At 40.0% G+C, this 24307-nt stretch overlaps 2 protein-coding genes across 2 annotated transcripts in view; both read left to right on the top strand.

Annotated features, from left to right (window-relative positions):
• TCP11L1 (t-complex 11 like 1) overlaps window positions 1-24307 on the top strand; it is a 252619-nt gene that overhangs the window by 44561 nt on the left and 183751 nt on the right. The gene's annotated exons all lie outside the window — the stretch shown is intronic.
• On the top strand, window positions 7843-24211 carry EIF3M (eukaryotic translation initiation factor 3 subunit M). Its single transcript, XM_082059032.1, has 11 exons — window positions 7843-7980; window positions 9810-9942; window positions 11354-11492; window positions 11894-12017; window positions 12494-12588; window positions 17617-17700; window positions 19027-19126; window positions 19554-19635; window positions 22757-22900; window positions 23459-23519; window positions 23936-24211. Exons 1-11 carry the CDS (start codon window positions 7939-7941, stop codon window positions 24054-24056), a joined length of 1125 nt encoding a protein of 374 aa, XP_081915158.1. The 5' UTR covers window positions 7843-7938; the 3' UTR covers window positions 24057-24211.

The raw sequence follows: 24307 nt of genomic DNA, 5'->3' as shown, positions 1-24307 counted from the left end.
AGTATAAACTCATAAACGATTTCTTGATTTGGTGTCATCATTCATTTCTTTCATTTGAGAAATCAGTTTTAGTAGGCCATACAAAGATTGATGGCTTTTTCATAAAAGGATATTTTATGAAATAGTGAAATGTAGCATATTTCTACCTGATAAATGCAGAGACCTGTAAACTTTGAACCCATATTGGCCTTTGTTGCTCATGACCCTGTTTAAGTGATTTATTTTCTTTTAACAACTGCAGTCTGCAGGAGGTAGAATATACTGTGTAGATCTTTAATTCTGTTGAAAATTGAACAGTTTAAACAGAATGGCTGACATTAGAAGACCTATTACTGAAAAGTCGTATTATCTTCATTTCAGTATACCTTTTAGGAGCAATATTTATGGTTGGAGAAAATACATAATTTGTAAAAACAGCCTGGTAGGCTGCTGCAGAGTAATGGAGGAGTTGGCATCCTTGGCCCCACATCGGGGTGTCTGGTGGACTGCAGCAAATCTAGAGACTCTGGAAACCCAGCATGCGTAACGGTAGAAAATCAGCAAACCTGCCTGTTGTCTAGAAGGGAACTGAACACTGCCCACCCTGGGGAAAGGTTTGGATTTCAAAAGTTTAGCAAATTCCAAGGAAATAATACTCTGTTAGAAATTTTCTGCCGGGCTCTCAATACAACAGCAGCTTTATCTTTGACTTAAATGAATTCCATTTATTTTTTGCCCTCCCTTCACTGCTTTTTATTTATATTTTGTTAATGTGCAACAAAGTCAAATAGCATCACAAACATACTTCCCACTCCTTTGTGTCAATGTCACCATGGAAGTTAAGCAGATCAGTCCTCTTCCATGTGTAGGGAGAAACCACCTCAAATCCAAACCATTTTCCGTAAAGTGAGTCCAACTTTGTTTCACAACAGTGGGGACTCATGCCAGGTGAATCACATCACACCGCTGTTCCAATAATCCTCATGAGATGACTGGCCTACTAATCTTAGTGGGCTCTAATAGGTATCTCTGCATTATCACATAGTGCCCAAGGTTCCATCTTGTAAAATTAAATGGATATGACCAGAGAAACGAATAAAGCTTTTTAAAATGCTGTTTTGAAGTTGCTCATTCATGAAACAAGCTGCTTCTTAGGTTAAGCGAATTCTGTGTTTGTGAAAAATCTCATGAATATAGGGTGCTGTAGTAAAAAATAATATATGTTTAAAGCTCCCCTACTTTTCTTTACTTCCATTATTAGAAATAAATCTTATGAAGCAGATAAAAGCATTACAATTAATCCCTCCTGAATGGAGACAGTATGTACTACTCTTTTCAATACAAGAGAAACTGGCTTTGACTAGAGTGGCAACAACAGGCAAACTGATTTTATAGTTTTGATTTATTGAATATTAGGAAATAGACTTTTTTAATAACAACTCCATTTAAGTATTCATTAAAATGGAATTAGTACAAGCATGGCCAGATTCTGATAACCATATTCTTGTCAGACGGCATTTTATTACAGAAAAGTCTCCCTGACATCAGTGGGATTACTCATAAAAGACCATTCAGCATGAGTGAGAAAACCGAGTTGGATCCTACCAGGATACAGAGGACTCCAGAGGTTTTAGGTGCTGCCCCACAACCCCAAAACTGCCCCGCACACCCCTCAGCAATGGCTGGAGCAGTGCAAGGCACCTCATCAACACCAGTGTGCATCAGCTCCTGGATCTCACCACCACAAATACGTGACTCACCTTGTCTCTGCCGCAAGTATATGGGATGTGAAGTATCTATCTTCATCCTCACAATGGAAATCATTCCCAAAGGTTGATTATTTTGCTTTAGACTTTATGCTACAGATATTTATCTTCATAGTTCTTTCAGTCTGAGCAAGTTTGACCTGAAGAATGGATAGCACATGTTGCCATAAAAAAGCACTAGGAAGATGGACTTTGATTTATAAGAAAAATGAGTCAGAAGGAAAAAAAGACACGGGGCTACAGTAATGGATCTTATTAAAAGATCAAGGCTGCGTACTCCATTTCTCTGAATTACACAGCAGAAGAGAAGACCATCTTGCAGTCTTGTTTTGTACACTCCTGATTTAAATATACGTATAAAGAAATCCCAGTAAACTCTTGTGATGGCACCGGGTAAAGAGAACTGGCTTAGTTACAAGTATTATATATTAATATTATAAATATTGATCGTTAGAAAAAGCATATTAATTTTTCCATAAATAAGCCCAAATGTCTCTCACACTCTGAGTTCTAGCACCTGTACTATCTTTATTCAGTAATCTCTATAACGAGCAGGGGAGGAGCCTGAGAAATTTGACCTTTATACATGAAGCAACGACGAATGAGCAAATATGGTGAATATCCAAATTTATCTTTCATTCAAAATTCTTTGGCAACCGACTTCAGAAAACAAGCTTTAGTATATACACTGTACTTTTATATTTGCATTACCTATACAGGTCATATGTGGAATATCCTTGATTGGGTGAACATAGAATCTAGTCCCGACAGCAAATACTTCACAGCCCATTCAGTGTACACGCAGCCCTTCTTCCTCTAAAAAGCTGCTGTTTCTGCAGAATTCCTTAGCAGAAAACTCATTTGCCAAGAGAAAACACAAATATGGCCAAAGCCAATTTGTTTAGTACTTCTTTAAAATCTCAGAAAATGGTCTATATATTTTTGTAAGTATAATGAGTAGACAGACTACGTACTATTTAACTTTGGTTTAAAAACTAGCCAATACTAAAGGTTTCTATTGTATAGTTCTCGAAGGTCAGACTTGAAAGCTTAAACTTCAGGTTCTACTGAGATAAAGGCACCGTGCTTTGCAAAGTTATGCTATTATCCCTGGTTATAATCTTCACTGGCTTCAGAAATAATTGCTTTCCTTAAACAAAAAGGAAGTCTGATTCTAATTTGTTATCTCGATCTACATTCTTATATTCTTTTTATAGATTTTTGAACAAGTTATCACTAGAATCTTCCTTCACTCAAACTTAAGTGAAAGTTTTATCTTACTTCAGATATCACAAAAATAATTTATGACTAAGGAAACAAAACCTTTTGTCTCACAATATATTTCTTTGCGACAGCTGTGGTATTTCACTGAAAGCACAAAAGCTGTGATGGTCTGGACTGCAATCAACCATTTTTAATAGGAAATTTTTACAGACTTTTAATAAGATCTCCTAGCATAATTTATGGAGAGAGGTTTTGAAGTGAAGAGGCATTGTTTGGCAAAGTGTTCTTCCTCTAATCTCAGGAAATTTAAATAATCGAGTGCTCATTTCCTCTAAACGTAGGTTTTCTCCTAAAAAAAAATGGTTAAGAAAAACACCTGCTACACTACCAGCAAAATAAGTGTATCTAGAGTCCAAACAAAATATATTTCTAAAGACTTTTCAAAAGCAAAATACTCCATGTCAGAACCCAATATTATTAATAATAATGCAATATTGAATTCTTAAACTCTGAATATTTAATATATACTTTGAATGAAGATAGCACACTGGTCAGGATAACTGCAGGTATGTTTTTTTTAAAACCAGTACAGTTGGGGGAATTGAAATAAGCGTGCAAATGCAGAAAATATATATTTTATAAGAAAACTTCAGTAACTATAGTTACTGAAGTTATCTAGAGTTCCTCTGACTACAGAGGCTGGAAGAATAAGGACAACGGTTTTCCCCCTGAGATCTCTGGTAAGTCTGGCAAGAAGGGGCTCAAAGGGCATTTTAGCACTTTCTCTTTAGTCCCAGCCAGAACTAGGGAAAAACCAGAAACATAAGTAGGAAGCACATTTCTAGACACTGATAAAACTAATGAGAGCTCCTGAATATGAAACAGACTTACTTTGCCTGATGGGGATTTTGGAAGAAGTTCTGAATTATTTACCCTTTCTGAGTAACACATTGTCCTCAATTCTGACTTAAAGTAAAAGCTGACTTGCGTTTTTCCATTCTAGGCTGGTTAGAACATCTCTCCCGAAGGAGAAAAAAAAGAGAGGAAAAATCTTTAAAGGAAGGGCTGGCGAACAGCTCAGGTACAGTCACACTACCCAGGATTTGTCCAGGTCACTGTGTGCCAGAGACCTCCAGAGGGCACTCAGCACAAGACGTACTGCATCATATCACAGGAAGGAACGGGGTCTACAATTATGACAATCATGTCACTGGCCAGTTTTCACAGAAGGCAGTTATCCTGACCCAGTTTTCCAGGGGGAAAACTCAGCTTTCACCTTATCACTACAGATATAGAACTGTAAACCAAACCAAAACAAACACAAACAAAAAAACAAACCAACCAACCAACCAACCAAAAACCACAAACCAAATCAAAAGCAACAGGAGAAAGACAAATTCTGCAGAGGAAACAAAATGCCATCATAGAGTCTGTACTTCTTTTCTGTATTGAAGAAGATCTGTTTCATCAACGCTTTTAACAAAAGAGGATCAGTTTCCAGAGTCAGCCCTAAACCCTTTATTTTCAAAAGCTGTCTCTTGATTTCAAAGAGATTTTGCCTCCATAAAAGCAGCTTTTAAAGATGTGTCACCTGAAGGTCTTTGTTTTCTTCAGTTCTGTGTTCAAAGCATGCAGGACAGAGTATCACTTCTTTAGACTCCATCTCTCTCTCTGGTTTGCCTACAGAAACAAAACAAAACAGTTTACAGGGTGTGCCAGCCAAAGTTCATCTTTTCCCTTCAGCAGCCAAGCCTTCAGTGGATGTTTCTTTCTCCACGTATATATATATATATATATATATATATAGGTACACACACGCATCAGCCAGTTCTGCAATTAGCGTGAGCTCCCTTGTGCTCCTGCTCCCTCCCTGCCCCAGGGCACCGCCTGACTCAGGCTCCCCAGGCAGAGCTTTAGCCCCATCCGCGCCCTGTTTCTCAACTGGCTTCACAAATGGCAGGCAGGACTATAAACAATTGTCTCCTTTCCACAGAGATGTCATTATTCCAGTAAAACCAAAACCCGCTCTTCCTCTACATCCTCTTTCCAGTGGTAGTTTCACAAAGCACATACTGACCCCTTTATATTCAAAGTGGACTTCCTGATGCACAAGTTCAAATCCCAGCTATCATCTATCATCCTAATTCTTCGGGGACAAATAAAGTATCATGCAACATACCATATGTGGATATTTCGGCAGAGCTCTTTAAAGTCATGTCCTGTCTACCCAGCGTGATCAATGGTTATTTTAGTTTTGTATATTCAGAATAATACATGACAAACCTCTATCTGGGTGCACTATCTCAAAAGAAAAATAGACACTGAGGTTCAGAGTCAATTCCCTGCGTGACTTGGCCCATTTATACACCCTGGGGTACTGGAGACATCTGCATAGGGATCTCAGGCATAGTATGGGATCTATAGGAGAGTCATGGCAGCCCGTAGCCATGCACAATACCCCAGAACACAAACTGGCACTAGGCATGTATTTCAGCACCTGAAATGTCTCCTAAAGATCTGTGCAAATCAAATGTACAATGTATCTCTATTCCCCCAGTGTGCTGGATGCCAAGTTACCTTTATTCTTACAGGACTGCATTAAGCAGGACCGGATGAAACTCATCTGCACTTTGAAAATGGTTAAAAAATGAGATCCTACTCCAGATCAGGCACACAAAGGAGATACCTATCTCTATATCTATCTGTAATTTTCAGAATGTTGACCTATGAAATACAAAATACTTGTAAAACTATCAGATGGTATTAAAATATTCTCTTTAAAAACACTTTTAGTAAAGAGAATTAAACAGTTAATGCAGAGATACGATTTCAAAAATACTAGAATAAATTAAGTAGCCAGGATTTGGATGATAGAAAAATTAAGAGTCGAATAATTATTCAAAAGAAATACAAGCATTTATATTATAAAAACTAATTTGAGTCATGAATTTTAAAGACAGCGTGGACTTTTATCAGGTTCATTGTGCCCAGTGCTGTGGAAACTCAGCAGCAGGTGCTACTCCTGCTCTGGTTATTAGACTCAATAACTAAGTCTAGTCATTATTTGGTCAGGTTTGTAGATTAAAAAAAAAAGGAATAAGAAAAAAGGAGGTTTTTGTACAGCAGCCTTGCTAACTTAGGAAGTTTAGGTAAGTTTTTTAAAGACACTTTTATCTCTGCAAACTATGGTGGGTATAATGATAATAAGGTGAGGTGACTAGTAATTAATTTAACCTTTATTGGTAAAAGGTTGAAACAGCTAGAGCTCTCAGTATCTTCTACATATTTTATATGAAACCAATATTAGGAACGTTTCCCAAAATGTTTGGTGATCCAAAACAAAAACAGGTTATGGACAGAATCACTCTATGTGTGTTAGTTGTGGGACAAATGTGTGAAACTCAGAGTGCAGAGCCAGGGGATGCAAAGGCTGTCCTGCAAGCTCACAATATTCCCCCAAGCCTTGGATTGTGACTTTGATTCCTGTAAATTGACCAGTAATTCCATAGCGGAATTAAGTTTTTTCAGCTTTTGCAGAAGGGACGGAACTCCCACTCCCCAGCCAGTGAAGCTGAAGTCATCAAGATTTGTTTTACTGAGGAATGAAAACATTTCATAGGGAATTTCCAGGACAATAAAACCAGCATCTGCTGTTTTTTAAGCACAGCGACTGTCTGCTGTGGCATCCTCTAGTCCAGAGCTGGGTTATGGTTTGACTCAGTGATCTTGAGGGTCACAGAATCACAGAATGTCAGGGATTGGAAGGGACCTCGAAAGCTCATCCAGTCCAATCCCCCCGCCGGAGCAGGAACACCCAGATGAGGTTACACAGGAAGGTGTCCAGGCGGGTTTTGAATGTCTGCAGAGTAGGAGACTCCACAACCCCCCTGGGCAGCCTGTTCCAGTGTCTGTCACCCTCACTGAGAAGAAGTTTCTTCTCAAATTTAAGTGGAACCCCTTGTGTTGCAGTTTGAACGCATTACCCCTTGTCTTATCATTGGTTGTCACCAAGAAGAGCCTGGCTCCATCCTCCTGACACTCACCCTTTATATATCTGTAAACATTAATGAGGTCACCCCTCAGTCTCCTCCAAGCTAAAGAGCCCCAGCTCCCTCAGCCTTTCCTCATAAGGGTGTAGCCTTATTCTCTAATGGTACACAGCTGTATTACAAATTATATTAAACTAAATGTGAAGCATGGTAAAGTTAAACTAAATTGCAATTTGAGTCTGTAATGAGGTCTGACATTGTACATTTCTTTTAAAAATGGCCTTTTGTTTAATTACTATTCCGCAGGTGACCAGTATGAAGAAGTTTACACACACCAGCTCCCTCAGCCTTTCCTCACACGGGAGATGCTCCGCCCCTTCATCATCTTCGTGGCTCTGCGCTGGACTCTTCCAACCAAAACGATTCTATGGTCCTACGATTTGGTTGGGAGCTTTTGTTTTTTCTCTGACCACGTTGCACTTCCAGTATACGTAAATTAAAGTGTATTATCTAAACTCTTCCAGAAATAACGTAAGAACATACACTTTTAAGGGGGAGTGAGTACTTCTTTTAGACAGAAAGACAAAAAAATATTTCCCCAAAGAACAGTTCTGGCGTTCCGGACACCAACAGCCCTGGGAACGCCTGGCGAAGCGATCGTGAGGTGGAATCCGGGCCCGGGCGGGGGCCCCTGTGCCCTCAGCAGCGCTCGGCCGGCCAGGCCCGAGGGAACCGCGCGGAGACCGCGGCCACAGCGGGTCCGGCAGGGGCTGAGGGGTCTGCGCCCTCCGGAGGGGCCGTAGCCGGGCGGGCAGAAGCCCCTCTCACGGCTCCTGTCACGGCGGCCGCCCCCGCTCCCGCCCAGCGCAGAACCGCCCCACGGCGGGGAAGCGGAAGCGGGCGGCGCGCGGCACCGGAAGTCGCTCTGCCTTTCCGGTGCGGGCGGCGTGCTCGGTGCGGCCGCGGCTGCTTCCCCCGCCATGAGCGTCCCGGCGTTCATCGACATCACGGAGGAGGACCAGGTCGGCGGGGAGCGGGGCGGGCGGGTGGCGGCGGCAGAGGGAGGGGTCTGGGCCCCGGCCCTCGGGAGTCCATCCCGGGCCGGGTTGCGGCGGCCGGGGGGGGCGGCGGTCTGACGGGGCGGGGGCCTCTGTCTGTCCCAGTGTCTGTCCCGGTGTCTGTCCCGGTGTCTGTCCCGGTGTCTGTCAGGCCGGGGCTGCCGGGCCCGTGTAGCTCCGTGAACTTGTTGAGCTGTTCCTAGAGAGACCGAGCGGGCAGATCAAAGAAACTGTGAACTGAAAGATCACAGAATCACAGAATGTCAGGGATTGGAAGGGACCTCGAAAGCTCATCCAGTGCAATCCCCCTGCCGGAGCAGGAACACCCAGATGAGGTTACACAGGAAGGTGTCCAGGCGGGTTTGAATGTGTCCAGAGGAGACTCCACAACCCCCCTGGGCAGCCTGTTCCAGTGTCTGTCACCCTCACTGAGAAGAAGTTTCTTCTCAAATTTAAGTGGAACCTTTTGTGTTCCAGTTTGAACCGATTACGCCTTGTCTTACCATTGGTTGTCACTGAGAAGAGCCTGGCTCCATCCTCATCACACTCACCCTTTATATATTTATAAACATTAATGAGGTCGCCCCTCAGTCTCCTCCAAGCTCAAGAGCCCCAGCTCCCTCAGCCTTTCCTCATGAGATGAGTCTGTCTCTGCAGTTCCCTCTTCAGAAGTCTCCACCTGCCTTGCACTTTGCGTTACTCTCAACAGCACCATTTTTTAGGAGAGGAAAACGAGTTCAGACACGGGCTGGAGTATTAGTTACACATCTTGGTTTTGCAGGATTCGCAGTATTCCAGGCGTGGGAACGGTGAAGTTTGTCTTTGAGCTACAACTTTGTTTTGCCCTTGAATTTTAGTGTTTGTTTTTTCCAGTGTCCTTTAAGTGGTATGTATATATACATAGCTGGAAATCCACAGGCAGGAAACCCTTCAGCCCAGTCTCTGTTTGCTGTAATGTCTGGTAAATCCCCATCAAATTGTCTGAAACAGCTTCAATGCAGCAAAGGGGCCTGGAGCATTTAACTTTGTCTTATGGTACCATCGTGATTTGACATGGAACTTGATGTAAATGACACCTGGTGTCACAGCGGTGTCCTGGTCAGAGCTCCCTGTGCCAGGAGCTGTGTGGCCTCACTGGGTTGTTTCTGAAGGGCTGCGGCTCTGCTGCTGAAACTGGGGACTCTGAAGTTAAAACTCGGGCCTGTCACTGGGGGAAAGGTACTTTCTCAGTGTATTTTCAAATATTGCCAAGGTGAGGTGGGTTATAGCAGTTTGTTAGGAACTGTCTTTACCTTGCATGAAGACTGTAGGTTCTGCTTTCTCTGAAGCAGTTTTCTTTACACCCTTTTTCACTTCTGGTGAAGAAGCAACTAAGTGGTTTTATTGTTTTGCATGAAGCTTTCAAAGAGTGTAAAAGATAGTAAGAATTCATAAGAAAGCATCTTTGTCACAAAAACTCACTAGGCCAGCTGTCCTCTGACAAGTTCTAAGTGACACGTTCATACTGTGAGAAGGCTCCACAGGTGTGTGATCTACTCAGTTACTGGCAAACCAGCTGCAGCATGTGCAGCAGCATCTTATGCTGCGTTGGTATTTGGGTTGTATGTAAACGGGGAGGAGAGGGAGCGTTGTAGGAAACAGGGTGGTGAGGAGATGTGAGAAGAAGCCTGAGTGAGCAGTGGGGGCAGAGGGGTGGTTGCAGAACAAAAATCTGTAAGAAATGAAATTACTTTGGCTTTACTGTTCACATAACAATTGTTTTGTGTCTATTGTCTTTTTTTTTTTAAATTAAGGCTGTAGAACTTCGAGCCTACCTGAAATCCAAAGGAGCAGAGATCTCTGAAGAAAACGCCGAAGGTGGACTTCATGTGGACTTGGCACAGATTATCGAAGTTTGCGATGTGTGTCTGAAAGAGGATGACAAAGGTTTGCATCTTTAAGTCATGTTGGTTTTGCTAAACGTATCACCATCCGTGCTTTCAATTAGTAGCAGTTGACAGAATTTAGAGGTGTGTTGCGTGACTTGCATGTTAACACGTGCATCTTTATAAAACTGAAAGTGCTTATTTCCATCATTGCCGTATAAAATGTGCATGTACTCAACCCCTCCCTTCTCCAAACATCCAGCGCCCTTTGAAGAAGTCGGAAATTGAGCTGGACTGTGCTTGTTATGAGGGTGTAGCGAGTTGTATATAAAATAGATTTTCTCTGTGAAAAAAGAAGCATGATAAAAACAAGTCTTGCTGTCAGCTGATGGCTGTGATGCTGCAGATCGTGAAAACTTCAAGTAACAACAAAAATTTGGACTAGACATAAGTAGAAGTTGTAAGTAGAAGTTTTAAGACCTAAACATTGATTATTATTTTTTGGAAAGACTAGGAGTTTCAGTAGCCAGTATCTTGTTTCGTGTTAAGGTTGTACATCCCTAGAAAGTGCATTAGTGTGTTTTAATGACACTGATAATGCTGCAGTAGCTTTAAATGATCTTTCTGTGCCTGCTGTACTCTGTACCAATACAGAAATTCCATTTAGAACTTCCACATGTAAAAAAATCAATTGCTAATATAACCAGTACATGTTGCTTGAAAGAATGCATGGTTCATCTAAGGAGTATTTATATTTATTTTTCATGTTGCCTTTTATTGTAGGCAAACAAGTGTGAAGTACTAGAGAAGGTTATTGCTATGCTGTTTCATGGTCAGCTTTAATTTTGGGGAATAGATAATATTTTCCATATATAAAGAATTTTTTTTGCTTTGCTTAACGGATATTTGGGCAGACTGTGCAAACACAAAACCTGTCTGTTTGGAAAGGATGGAACACCACGCTTGGAACGGGAGCTGGGGAGGCTTTTGAGTATACCTTGTTCTTGTGGGCATTGTCCCTGTGGTCTGGGTGTCCCTTGTGCTCCTGCTGAAATGTTTTCCTGCATGTGAGGTCTTAGTATTCTCACTTCAGAACTGTGGGGCAGTTTTCTGGATGTGCTGGAGGAAGCCACTGTTTTGGTTGGTTGGTTTTTTTTTAACGTCAAAACCTGAAGTTCCTCACGCGTGAACAGAGAATTTGGACCAACGGTGATATCAAATACCAAATTCTGTGTTGACCTTGGAGGGGTAGTTCTTGCTTTACATGAGATATATTTGTAAAAAACCACATGAGCCACATCTCTGGTACATTCTGATGAATATCCAGATTGGTTTTCTTGGCCTTTTCTCTCTTTTACAGTTCTTGCCGATGCAAAATAATCCTTCATAGCAGAAGTAACTTTCCAGCACTAAATAGCTACCGATGATTGCTGCTTGCAGTTTGAAACAGCTGCATGTTTTGTTTTGTGCAGATGTTGAGAGCGTGATGAACAGCGTTGTCTCTTTGCTTCTTATCCTGGAGCCTGACAAACAGGAAGCGCTGATTGAAAGCCTGTGTGAGAAGTTGGTAAAATTTCGGGAAGGAGAGCGCCCGTCTCTTAGATTGCAGCTGTAAGTATTGGACAGAGAAAAGCAAGACGATGGTACCTTGCAAATAATCCTTCCTCTCAAGAGGCAGGAATGTCTTGTCTGTCTTTAAATCAAAGTGGGGAGTGTCTCTCAAGATATGTCTCTCTGTTGCAGGAAGCACTCTTTTTTACCTTCTTTTTCCCTATCATGAAACAGAAGTACCAATATGTTTTCTTTGCTTGAGCGTTACAAAATTAAAATTAATATCAGCTTCTTTGCTGAGAACAGTTACAAAACTGGAAGCTGCTACAATTCGTCACTGACAAGGTGCCACCAGGTGCTTTGCATGTACTAGCACACAGCTTAATAGAAACATCTGTGTGTGCTCCAGTAATGTCTTTTGAAACCAATTTAACTTAGTTTTCCTGTTGTTTGTGGTTTAGGCTGAGCAATCTCTTCCATGGGATGGACAAGAACACTCCTGTGAGGTACACGGTGTACTGCAGCCTTCTCAAAGTGGCCTCATCGTGTGGTGCCATCCAGTACATTCCAACTGAACTAGATCAGGTAATTAATGTGGTGCTTCGAGTTACAGCCCTTCTATTAACCACGTTGCATCTCACTAAATATTAGTCAGAGTTGATACAGACCGTCTCTGTTACACATTTCCAGAAACTAGTGAAATAAGATACGCAGAATACAGGATTTCTTGTCTTTTAAAGGTCTACAGAATCTAAATCAAATTGCTGTTTATTTTCTGTTTCTGATGCTGGATGCGATAGCAATGGAAACAAGAAGCTTTGATCAGGAGTGAGGCATCAAGTTCTTGTCCCTTGCTCTGGAATCACTGTTATTAGAAGCACTCATCCTTATTTAGGGAGTAACATGGAGAGCACAGACTTTTGGCTTCTCACAGGAAAATTTCCAGGTTCTGCATGGGAAGCCTGAGAGTCAGAGGCCACAAAGGAGAGATGATGAGAAATATTTTCAGTTTTATTTTAGTCTTTTCCCCAATGCTTCTTTTTCGCTTGTATTCTGCCTAGGTCCGAAAATGGATTTCTGACTGGAATCTCGGCACAGAGAAGAAGCACACTCTTCTGAGACTGCTCTATGATGTCCTAGTAGACTGCAAAAAAAGGTATAAAAGACAACTAATAGATACCATAGACCTGTATTTTAAATTGAAGTATTGTAAGTGATCTGTAGGGAAAGTCTTTCTCATAGCACTTCTAAAATTAATCTGTCCTGATAATTCAATTTGAATATACCTGTTTTTTTTCTTTTTATGTTTTTAAGAACTCTTACATTAAACCAGTGTTTCCAAGAACATTAAAGTTAGTAGTGAATTAGCCGCAAACCACAGACTACCAAAATAAAACTATTCAATTCTATAAATATTAATCTTTGAGCATTGTAGCATTATGCCAAATTTATTATTTAATTGCACTTCTGACATTTTAGTGCATGGTAGTGCTATCTCTTACTTAATGATGTTGGGAGGCTTATCAATCATAGTTAACAAAATCAGTCTCTTTATGTAAACATTACCTTTAGGACAGAGCTTTCCACCAGTCATGGAAATTAATGTCCACAGAATATCTGGTTGGCCATTTTAACTTATTATCCTGGATCATAAGAAGCATCTTTGATCTAACAAACTTGGCAGACCAGTGTCTTCTGGCATGTAAAGTAATCCCGTGTGTGTTTTGCCTGTAAATTAATGTAAGTCTTAACTGAGAGCTGTCAGCAGTTTGTCTTACAGATGCGATACGGTGTATTGGCGGCATTGGCCGGGGTGATAGAGACGGGCAGTAGTTTCAGCATCTCATTCAGCAGCAATTTCAGCCTATCTAAACCATCCTTGTTGTGGTTTGGGATGTGGGTGTGGGGGGTGTGTTGTTAACCCCCACCATTCCCTTTCACTCTGTTTTCTGAGTTAGTTTTCAAAGGTTTTTTTAGCATCAGGACCTCTACACTGCTGACTTGCAGGGGCAGCAGAACTGCACTTGCATTTTCTACGTTTGCAAAACCTTGTAGTGCTGCACAAGGAAGCGGTTCTGTTCTGTCCCCCCTCTTCCTGTCCTGTCCCCTCCCGTTCCCAGTTCGTGTGTGTTTGTGCTGGTGTAGCCGTTTGTGCAGCTGTGCGGTGGATGGGGCTGGGGAGGTGACCTTGCCAGGGGTTAAAAAAGGCGAGTGTGGAGCTGTCATAGGAGGAGGAGAGTTTCTTTGACAGGAGAGTTTGCTTATTCTGGCCTGGTGAAATTGTAGCCTGGAAATGCTGTGTCAGCATAGCAGGATCATTTTTAACTAACCTCAATTTAGGGATGATTAATCCTTGTGGAGTAGTTACACTGTGAACTACGGTGTTATTGGGAATTCCCATTCCTGTTCCTAACGCTAAAATGCTTTTGCATTGGTGGTACCGTATCGTGGATTTCAGATGGTCAAAATACTTTCAGAAATGTTAATCATTAAGATCTTAAACGTGGTTCAGTGCTTACTTTGTTTCACAAATACTACACTGATACTCTGTAATGCTCCTACTCTTTTAAACACTTCTTATCCTATTGATTTATTGAGAGGTTTTAACTAATTTAATTCTGATACTTAATAGTTGACTATTTTTAGCTATTCTTGTTATGAACCTGTGGGTTAAACTTGTAATTTTTGTTCGTAGTGCTACCAGTAGCCTTGCTACCAAATAGTTTTTGTTTACTAATAAGAGGTGATATTTTTAAATTGGGCATTAAAACTTCCATAGACCCCATAATACATTGTCCTGCACTCAGTGTCCTTACCATGTGCTGCAGCAAGCTTTGCACTGAATGGAGCAATTTTTCAGAGCACTTACACTTCTCTCCAGAAAAGAAAACAAGAAGTGACCCGAGCACCTTTGACCTGGCTCACTCTCCTGGATCAGTGGGCAGTATTTGCAATAGTATGGGAAACTCACGGCAGCATTCCAGCTTCAGCACTCAGGAATGTTGCTCCCTCTGGCCGTATGGGAAGATAAGTGGGAACTGAAAAATAAGTAATAAAAATCATACCTCAGTTGCCGTGTTGATTTATAAAGGGAAAAGAACACATTGTTGAAAACAGTTGTTTTTGGTTATATGTTTTAACTTCGTTCAGCGTGGCAGAAGAGCTGGTTTTCCGTAGCTAATGGACTTTTCCCCAGTGGATGAGATGGTAGTGAACAGATTGGTAGCTCATGCAAAGCAGCTCATGCAGATATTTGTGTGGTGTTGCATTTCCTGCACTGCAAAGTGAAAGCTTGTTTTATCACATCTTTTCCAGTCACTTTCTGGTTGAAGTTTCTTCTTTCTGATGATCAAAATCACCTTGATCTCTTCAAAGAGGGATTTTTATCTTTCCATTGATCAACAGAAGAAAAATCAGTGGTGGAAAACAAGTGGCTGGTGTGGTTTGGTTCTGAGATCTGTACTCGGTAGCTGAACTTTGCAAGAGATCAGTTACTTTCTCTGCTGCCATACTTTCTCCTTGCCATAAAGGTTCTGCAATAGAATTTTGTGTCTCAGCTGCTTTAGTCTTCAGCGTTTCCCTAGCTGTGTTGGTACAAAACTGCAAGGTAACACAACCTGTTTTCTTGTCCAGTTTTACAGGCTCTCAGGCAGCCAGAACCAAATTCTGCATGGCCCTGCCAGGCGCCAGCTGGCTGCAGCTCCCAGCCGGGCTCTGCCAGCGTTCACATTCAAACAGGTCCAGCAGGTCTGCTTATTCATACCTATGGCAAAAAGCTCAGCGTGTCAGGCACCTCCAAAAAGAATTGTTTCACTTAATTTTAGTGCCTTTTAATCACGTAATGTAGAGGGACTTGATTCCAACATCTTACTAAGTCTCTGAATACTCTGTATTTTCTTTTTTCTTCCTTTTATCTACCATAACTCTTCAGTTCTCACTGGCTTTTTGTCAAGTTGTGCATCTAGAGTGGCACGCGGAGCCAAAAATACTTGTGCAAGCTGTCTTGCTAGAAAAAATGCTCACATTTGCATCTTGGGTTAGATACACATTTAGGAATGAGCTTTGTTAAAATAGTGATCTGTATTCCTGCTTCACACATCCTAATTTATGGTAGTAATCTGATGCTGAATAGAATGAATAAGATTAAAAGGCCTGCCGTATTTGCTGAGACTGACAAAGAATTTAGCACAGAAAGTTTTAGAGTAATTGTCTTGTAGCATTCTAATGTTTCATAGGAATACAAGTGAAAGATTCCACTCCCTCCCCATTAAAATATATATATATGTGGGGGATTGTAAATACTATTTGAAATTAGTTAAATGCATAGTTTTCAATTTTTGCTCCTAATGGAAGGTGGAGGAGAGGAGAAGTTCCAGAAGTCTGTAATACAGTTCTGAAGTGTATAAGAACAACTACTGAAATCTTATATGAAATAAGGAATCTTGTATTGCTAGGTTGAATAGTGCAGGAGTGGAGCCTCTTGGGCTGAATGTGTATATAGTATCCGTCTTGCATTAAACTGGTTCTTTGTCTTCGCTAGAACATCGTGTTGACAAGATTTCACCAGTTCAGAAATCATCGTCTGATTTATGTGCAAATAGTTCTCTCCTATATAAAGCTGTCTAATTTTATTTCACTGATGCAAAGCTATGAGTTCTTCTGCACATCAGTATCCGTTGCCAGGACAAAACATAAACTGACCTCTTTAATGCTGAAGTCTTAAATTTCATTCAAGTTTACATCCCTCCACATGGTTCTGGAATAATGGCTGGGACCTGTAGAAAATTCCCCTGCCTTGGGCACAGTCTTTGCTCCATGTACATCCAGATTATATATGATATTGCTTGTTTCCCATGATATCTTAATATTCGTATTGCACATTAGTGAGATCTGGTAAATTCTCTAGGAGCACAAAACCTCACCCTATAGAGAAGTTGTCAAATAACAGGACTGTGAGATTTACCCATATAAAGATAGTGCCATCGTCCCATAAAAAACATTCTGACCTGTGCTGCTGTATGGCTTAAACCTGGATCACAGCACAGTACGTACTGGGAATATTGTGGTGTTTTTTCCACCCATGTGCAATTTACACCGTTAAGTAATTAAAGTTGATTGAAACTTCAGTCTTGCACAGCTTTTTTTCTTTTAAGGAAAATTTCATAGGCCTATTAGACCACACGTGGAAATCTGTTGTATCTGGAAATGGGCGACTTGGAAGGAAGAGCTTAATGTTACGCTATAACTCACTGTATTCTGGAGAGTAGTAGCCAACCGCTTTCTCAGCAAAATCTGCTCCCTGTATAGAACTGTCACAGCCTTCTGTTTTAATAATTAGCAAGAATTCTGTGAGAAATAGGAAATAACTTTTCGTGTGTATACCCACAGCATATTCAATGTGTATATTTTTTTCTGAAAATTTTGTAAAAAGCATCAGCAGTTGTTGGCCTCTCCAGTGGTAAGAGCTCTTACGTGAAAATAAATCAACATCTATTAAAATGACACAGTAAAGGTCTTGGGGCTGGTTTGCAGTCACATTGATGAGCTGTTTACAAAACAATGTGGGTAGACAAGGCTGTAGGATTACTCATTCTTCTGAGAATGAATAGTTTTTCTGAAGGCTGGCTGTTACAGCAGTGTTGGAAGCTGCTTGCACTTCACAGCAGCCTAAACCAATCTAATTGCTGGCTGCCTAATGTCATCAGTAAAATGAGCAGCTCTCACTCGGAAGAGAGAATCTGTGAAAGAAGAAAAGGCAGCTTTTATACAGTCATTTTCCTGACCATAAATATCCTTTAAGATATGCCATTTTACATTTGAAATAAACTTTGCAGCGCTACTTATTGTGCAGTGATTAAATCCAGATGTGCATAAGAGGAGCATTCTAGTGAACCATATAAAGCTGGTCCTAGCTCAGAAAGCTTTTTCCATAGCCAGCAGGTAATTTATCAATTTAAGAGAATGAAATGAAGGGTGAAGATAAACATTTTGTACAACAAGAATTGAAAGAATACATCTAGTTGATTTGTTCTCTCCACTAGAATTAAAATGGATCTTCTACATCTTTTTCAAGTGTAATTTAATTTGACCTATAGCATCATAATGGAATTATTTAAATATTTGAACGCCTTGTTTGAACTATTTTTTTCAGTAACCCTGAGATAACTTTGTTTTTCTTCTATAGTGACACAGCAGCAAAAGTCATGGTGGAACTCCTGGGAAGTTACACAGAGGACAATGCTTCCCAGGCTAGAGTTGATGCTCACAGGTAATACTGACTCCTTAAAAGTAGCTTTTTCTCAGTTTTTAAATTGCATTGATCACCTTATTCTGAAGCTTACGGAATGACCTGGCAGCGAGGGCCCCGCCACAGCCTGTTTTCTGTAGCGTGGCTGACTTGATGGAGAGATTTTGTGTGCAGCCAGCAGTAGGTTTGGTTGGTTTAGGCAGAGTCAGGTTTACTCCACCGTGCAGGTGCACAGGTGTGTGTCTCTGGTCACTGCTGGCAGAGAGATCAGCTGCAGGTAACGACACTGTTTACATCAACTGTGCAATCAAAATTGGAATTGGCATCCTTTATGTCAGGTTTTTTACTTACTGATTGCTCGATTCTCTAACTTTGAGTGTTCTTTTCAAATAGCACTTTCTGTTGAAAGGAAATTCTTGCTCTCCTTTACGTGAGCAAGTCTTAAGGATGTGAACTGCACAGAGATAAACTTACTTGTTGGACAAGCTGGGAGTAAATTGATTCTTAACAGTGTCTTTTCCCCACTGCCCAAAATGAGTAAAAGCTTGTATTTTGACATTCTATCCATCATGATTCTTCTTAGGAATTAGATTTTGAATAAGTCGTGTGGTTCTGCCAGGTGTGTACAGCCAATAGTTCTCAAGGGAGTTGTTTATACTTGAGGAGGGAGGAAAATCAGGATGACTCATTTTGCCAATTAAAGTGTCTGTACATAAGTGAAAACTCCAGTGAGTGCCCAACAGCAACTGGGGACCTTTTACATCTGACAGAACGTGTCTGCTGGGGTTGGTCACGTTGCTGCGGCTGCGCAGACCTGAGGTTCTCTTGGGTTGTGGTTCCAGGCTGGTGGAGCAAGAGTGACACTGAGTCCTCTCACGTGCCACTGAGCAAACGCTTTCATCGAGAGCTCTTGAAATGCTTGTGCTCTGTTTACTGTCTGGAGCTGCAACTGCTAAATCATAGGCCTTGCAGCACTTGGTATTGGGGTTTTCTCTGCTTTGTGTCACCTGTTCATAGTTAATCTTCCCGAACAACTTAATTCTATAAAATTTTAGGAGGACAGTAAAAATACCTCTAGGAAGGAAGGTGGGGCTGGAAATAAATGCATGGATGGGAACAGTAGGGTGATCTGTAGTCTTGCCACCTGGCAAATCACTTAATGCTTTCTTTCCCCTGTTTTTTCATCTGTAAAATGAAGGTTAAAATTGGAACATGACATGTCTTACAGCTAAGAATAGTTGAAAACCCTTGGGTGTTTCCTAGAAAGCAAGGAACAACAAATTGAGTTTGACTTAGTAATAAAAACATGTATTGCTGTAAAAATAAGCATTCCTCTTTTCTGATTAGATGTATTGTACGAGCATTGAAGGATCCAAACACCTTTCTCTTTGATCATCTTCTTGCCTTAAAACCAGTCAAATTTTTGGAAGGAGAACTTATTCATGATGTAAGTAACTTTGTTTTTAGCAAGATAGTTTGATATCTCTAGAGTGCCTTCTTTTATTAGTGTCTTTTGAAATTCATTAGGCTATGTCAGTGATATTGAGCTGCAATGTACTATTTGTTTTAATGCTTCTAGAATTAAAAAATTAAAATGTTACATATGAAATGTTTCCCTTCAGAACTTTCAGAAGTCAGAGTTACAAATCCTGCCCTCACATGAGTCCTGTTGCAAAACTGCCTTTCAAGTCTGAGAAAAGGAAGTGAGCTCAGCACAGATCGCCCTCAGCTATCGACAGAAAACAGAATTTTAGCCCTTAATGGTTTATTTTTCTATGCAGTACCAATAGTTTTTATACATATCTCTGTGCAGTCTGCAGGGAGGGAAACATACAATATTTAAACTGTTCTTATATTTGTTTTCCATCTTCTAGCTTTTGACAATTTTTGTAAGTGCTAAACTAGCATCCTATGTCAAGTTTTATCAGAACAACAAAGACTTCATTGACTCCCTTGGTAAGTTTTCAGATCATTCCATTTCTGACTAGTTACGTGGCTTGAGGTATGGAAGCCGCAACGTGCTCCAGCTTGAACCCATATATTGAAGCCAAGGAAATGTAACAGGAGTTAAGAACGGATTAGAGTTTGTAGAGTGATCTCTACTAGACCGTAAATGGCCCATCCAACTGCTGGTTGTTCTACTCGGACAAGCTGTGTTATGCATTTGGAAGAGAACTGTTTTTCCCCACTTCTTTTCTCTTAAACCTTTTGGGATGGGAGTTTTAATGCTTTGATACTCTAGGCTAGGCCAGAGATCACAACTTACTGAGTAAGCCGGCTGCTTGTATGAGTCTCTTACAATTTTTTTATGATTAATAACTTTATAACACCGAATATTTTTCCTGAACAGTAAGATAAAACATACAAATAGTGTGTGCGTGTGTGTGTCTGCGTGTGCTGATGCATTAGCCCCAGCAAGCCACAGTCCATCCCAGTTAATTTGTTTCATCACATGAAGCAATGTGATGGAATGTTAATGTCAGCACCCTCTTTATTTACACACTGTGGAAAAAAGGAGTAGTAATTAACACTTTGACACTCCCCCGTTGATGTGTAATTGACTGTTTCAAAGGAGCACTGGTTCATAAGCTATTGCATGCATTAAAATTACGGTTTTTATATTCCAGCTTTTTAGGACAGGGGTCAGCGACAATGCAGAAATTGCTCAATGATGCAGGTTTTTTTATTACTGCATTAAGGTTTTGACATATTGGTAATGAATAAATGTTTCCATAAAAACCAGATTTATTTATTTTTTTATAACTTTGATTTTGAAATGACACTTGAACACTGGCTGAATGCATTTGAGGAAAGGCGTAGTTTTGCTCAAACAGAGTTTAGTGCAGCCTTTTACCACATGCATTATTTTGTTTAATGGAGTGTGGTGTAATTCTGAGAATAATTACCCTCAGAGCTTTACAACGCTGGTACTTTGGGTATTAAAATGATGGAAGCATCAATGTGATTTTTCGTGGATAAAATTAGCAGCAAGTTTTTCGTAGTTTGTAAACGTGTATATAAGATAAGCCTGACTTTCGTCATATATATTAAAACGTTAGTTGTGTAGACATCTTATGCTGTTCTTTCTTAGGGGAATGTGGCTTTTGTATTGTAATTATTTTTAGTCCACGGAAGTATTTGCTGAAAATGCTTTTATGCTAACATTTGAATAAATTTGTGCAAGACGAGTTACACATATACATAGTATTACTTGTATAATATACAATAGCTATGCTTTATTTTGTTTTGCCTCCCTGTATCTGCATTTACCTCTGAATATGCAGCGAGTGACAGGAGTCATGTAATCCTAGTAAAATCCTTAAACATCTGCGTAGCTGGTTTGAAAGGCAGCCTTACTTCCAGTTATCCTGTTTTCTCACCTGTTTTATGGTGCAGTCGGAAAACTCGGAATGTCTTTGAGCCATGGATAAGGTGGAGATTCTGCGGCAGCGCAGAGCAGGATGCTGGGAACTTGGTCTGAGTGCATCAGCCACACCTTTGAAAAACAAGGGCAGTTTGGTATAGAAAACAATACGTTAGATGAGGCATTCAAAAGTTCTTGACAACACCTATGATCTATTCCCCAAAATGAACAGATTTTTAACTCTGCTTTAAAGATTTTATTTTTTTCATTTTAATAACTTGCCAAGGCATTGGGCTTTAAAATAAAGAATATTAATAGTAGGATTTCAGTGACAGCACAAGCTCTAGTTCTCCCCTTTCCCGAATGGGGACCAATTAAAGCCAGTCTCAGAAAGCTGTGCAGGGAAAAGGAAAAGCTCCTACAGGTGGCATCAGTTTGTTACAATTTGTTGTGTTATTAATGCTGACAACTTAGGCCAGCAGTAGCATTATCTGTGTCAACTGAATCGCCCTAACATGTCCACATTTAATCTGGTATTATCAGCAGTCTTTTTCGGAAAGTTAATCAGCATCTCATTTGCATTTGTTAATTAGGGTTAATGTGTGCTAATTGATTTTTTGATGCTTGTAGAGTTCCATTAAACCCAGTTAGGTGTTGTTGCTGGTGCTCCTCGTTCGTATGAATTATGGTGATCACATTTTTGTTGAATCGGTGCCAAATAGGGAACCTGCATCATAATTATAGCTAATTAACACAACATGATGTCCTGCACTAATGTGCTTTCCTATTAGCGTATGGATGTTATAAATCCCAAACTTAAATATTTACTGAAGCAATGAGAATGTTTATAATGTCATTCCAAAACAAGATGCTGACACTGATTTTATAGAAGCTTCCACTGAATCTCAGTTGGTACCTCACAGAATTTGGAATAAGAAATGCCTCGGTTCATCTGGATGTCAGAACTTTGTAGCCCCAGCCTTTATTTTTGCAGGAAAATGGTCTCTGATTTTGATGTAAGCCCTTGGCTCAGTTCCTCTTGCTGCCATTCAAACAATCACGGAAAAGATCTAACCCAGCTTTTAATATCTGTTCCTCTGTTCTTGACAAGGATGTTTTTGCCACACTCAATGCTGTAAGCACATGTGGCACTCGAGGCTTTTTTCCTGTGGTAGAAACACTTAATTCAGTGCCAAAACACATTCTTCTGGTAGAAAAATGTTACGTTGCTAAACCGATACTGAGAGAGGTTTATTTTCAAGCAACTGCATGAGCACGAGCGGTGAGGCCATACAAAGGTTTTTGATGCTACCAGTTGAGTGTTTTCCCTTTGCTGTTGTGTTGCTGTTCTTCCAGGGGATGCAACTTAAAAGTTCACTTGTACCCCGCACCACCTACAGTTCGGTTCGGGTGATGTTTTCACTGTTTCAAAACAAATCTCTGTGCTTCACTTTTGTAGGTATTTATTACCTTTTACTGACAACACCTGAGTCTTGCTGAATTCACAACTAAACTATGTATTTTAGCTAAACACAAGGAAGATGCAGGAATTAAATGTTTTATCTCCAAAAATGTTGATAAGGACGGGTGGAATACTTTCTTGATGTGAAATAAATTTTAAATTATTGGAAGCACATATAGTAAAAATAACATTTAAAGCAAAGTAATGTATTATTGAATTATAATTCATAAACTATCAACGCTTTCACACAGGCTTGTTGCATGAACACAATATGGCAAAAATGAGGCTACTTACTTTCATGGGAATGGCTGTAGAGAATAAAGAAATATCATTTGACACAATGCAACAGGAACTACAGATCGGAGCCGATGATGTAGAAGCATTTGTTATTGATGGTAAGAACTGTAGCACCACACTTCAAGCAATGCTAATAAAAAATACCTTTTGTAGGCTTCTAAACTAATGTTAAATATTCAGAAAAATATTCAGTTTTAATTTCAGTGTTTGTTACACGATATAGTTGCAAAATTTCATGCTTAAAGACATGGCCAGCTGTCGTCTTTGAAACAGTGTTTGTCTTTTCAGTGGTGGGAACCGTATTTCATGTAATTCGTTATAGAACTAATAAATCATTTGCAGGTTTAATTTGTCATCTGCTTTTGTTTGCTGTCTTGAGAAGAGGATGTTTTTGTAGGAGAGAGAAGTTCATAAAAACTGTACAGGATATTGTTTTAATAGCGTGGCACTACACAACAAGATTCATGCATGACCTTCATCTTGTTACATCATTTCACTTTTCTGCCTACTAGACTGTTAAAACCAACAGCAAAACAACATTAAGTGAACTGCTGCGCTTTGATGTTTGTATTGATGTAATTTGGAACAGTTTTAATGCAGTTTAATACCTTTGAACTCTTGAAAATAGTGCTCAACAAAGCCTTGCTTTTTTCCAGCTGTGAAGACAAAGATGGTGTACTGCAAAATCGATCAGACACAGAGGAAAGTCGTTGTCAGGTAAGACTTAATTCTTCACAGCAACTTAGTGTGTTCTAATTATTTCACTTACATTTGTAGAATATTTTAACTAGAAGCAAGGTATTGTTCCTATCAGTTGCTGGTAGTTAAATAGTTGCTATTTATCATAATTTTATTAAAGCTCACACTGAATGTGATTAGCTTATTTAATGAAAGAGTCCTATTTTCCAGCACATTTCATTTAATGACCTAATAGTGACAAGAATACTAATGACTGTTGTTGCTTTAAATATTTGGGAAGGCTACAGAATTATCTAACTGTAAAGAGCAGCCCTTTCTGTAGAGAAAATAAAAATGTTCCTATTCACTCGTGAGAATAAAGTGATGCTATAAAGGAATTATTAGGAGAGCATGACATCTAGTAATCATCTTCCAATTTTGTTTTACTTCTCTAGTCACAGCACACATCGGACTTTCGGAAAGCAGCAGTGGCAGCAATTGTATGACACTCTAAACACCTGGAAACAAAATTTGAATCAAGTGAAAAACAGTCTCCTCAGTCTCTCAGACACCTAATGTTTTTTAACCTAGTAGTGTCACCATAGATAAATTTATTCAAAAACTTTGATAATTTGTGACTTTTTTTCCAAAATGTATGCAATTGGTTTGAAAATGATAAATTTTAAATTGCAAGACGAAAAAAAAAAGGAATAAAACTAAATGGGAAAATATATTCTGTTTATTGTCTCGCATTACGTTTTCTTAACTATTACAAAAACAGAAGCAATGTTGGTTATGCTTCTTTTGTTCTTGTTTGAGTTTACAAT

Source organism: Streptopelia decaocto (genome assembly GCF_964273445.1).
Source record: "Streptopelia decaocto genome assembly, chromosome: 7".
Lineage (NCBI taxonomy): Eukaryota > Metazoa > Chordata > Aves > Columbiformes > Columbidae > Streptopelia > Streptopelia decaocto.
Note: the sequence above shows the minus strand (reverse complement) of the source record. Positions and strands in the feature narration are given on the sequence as shown.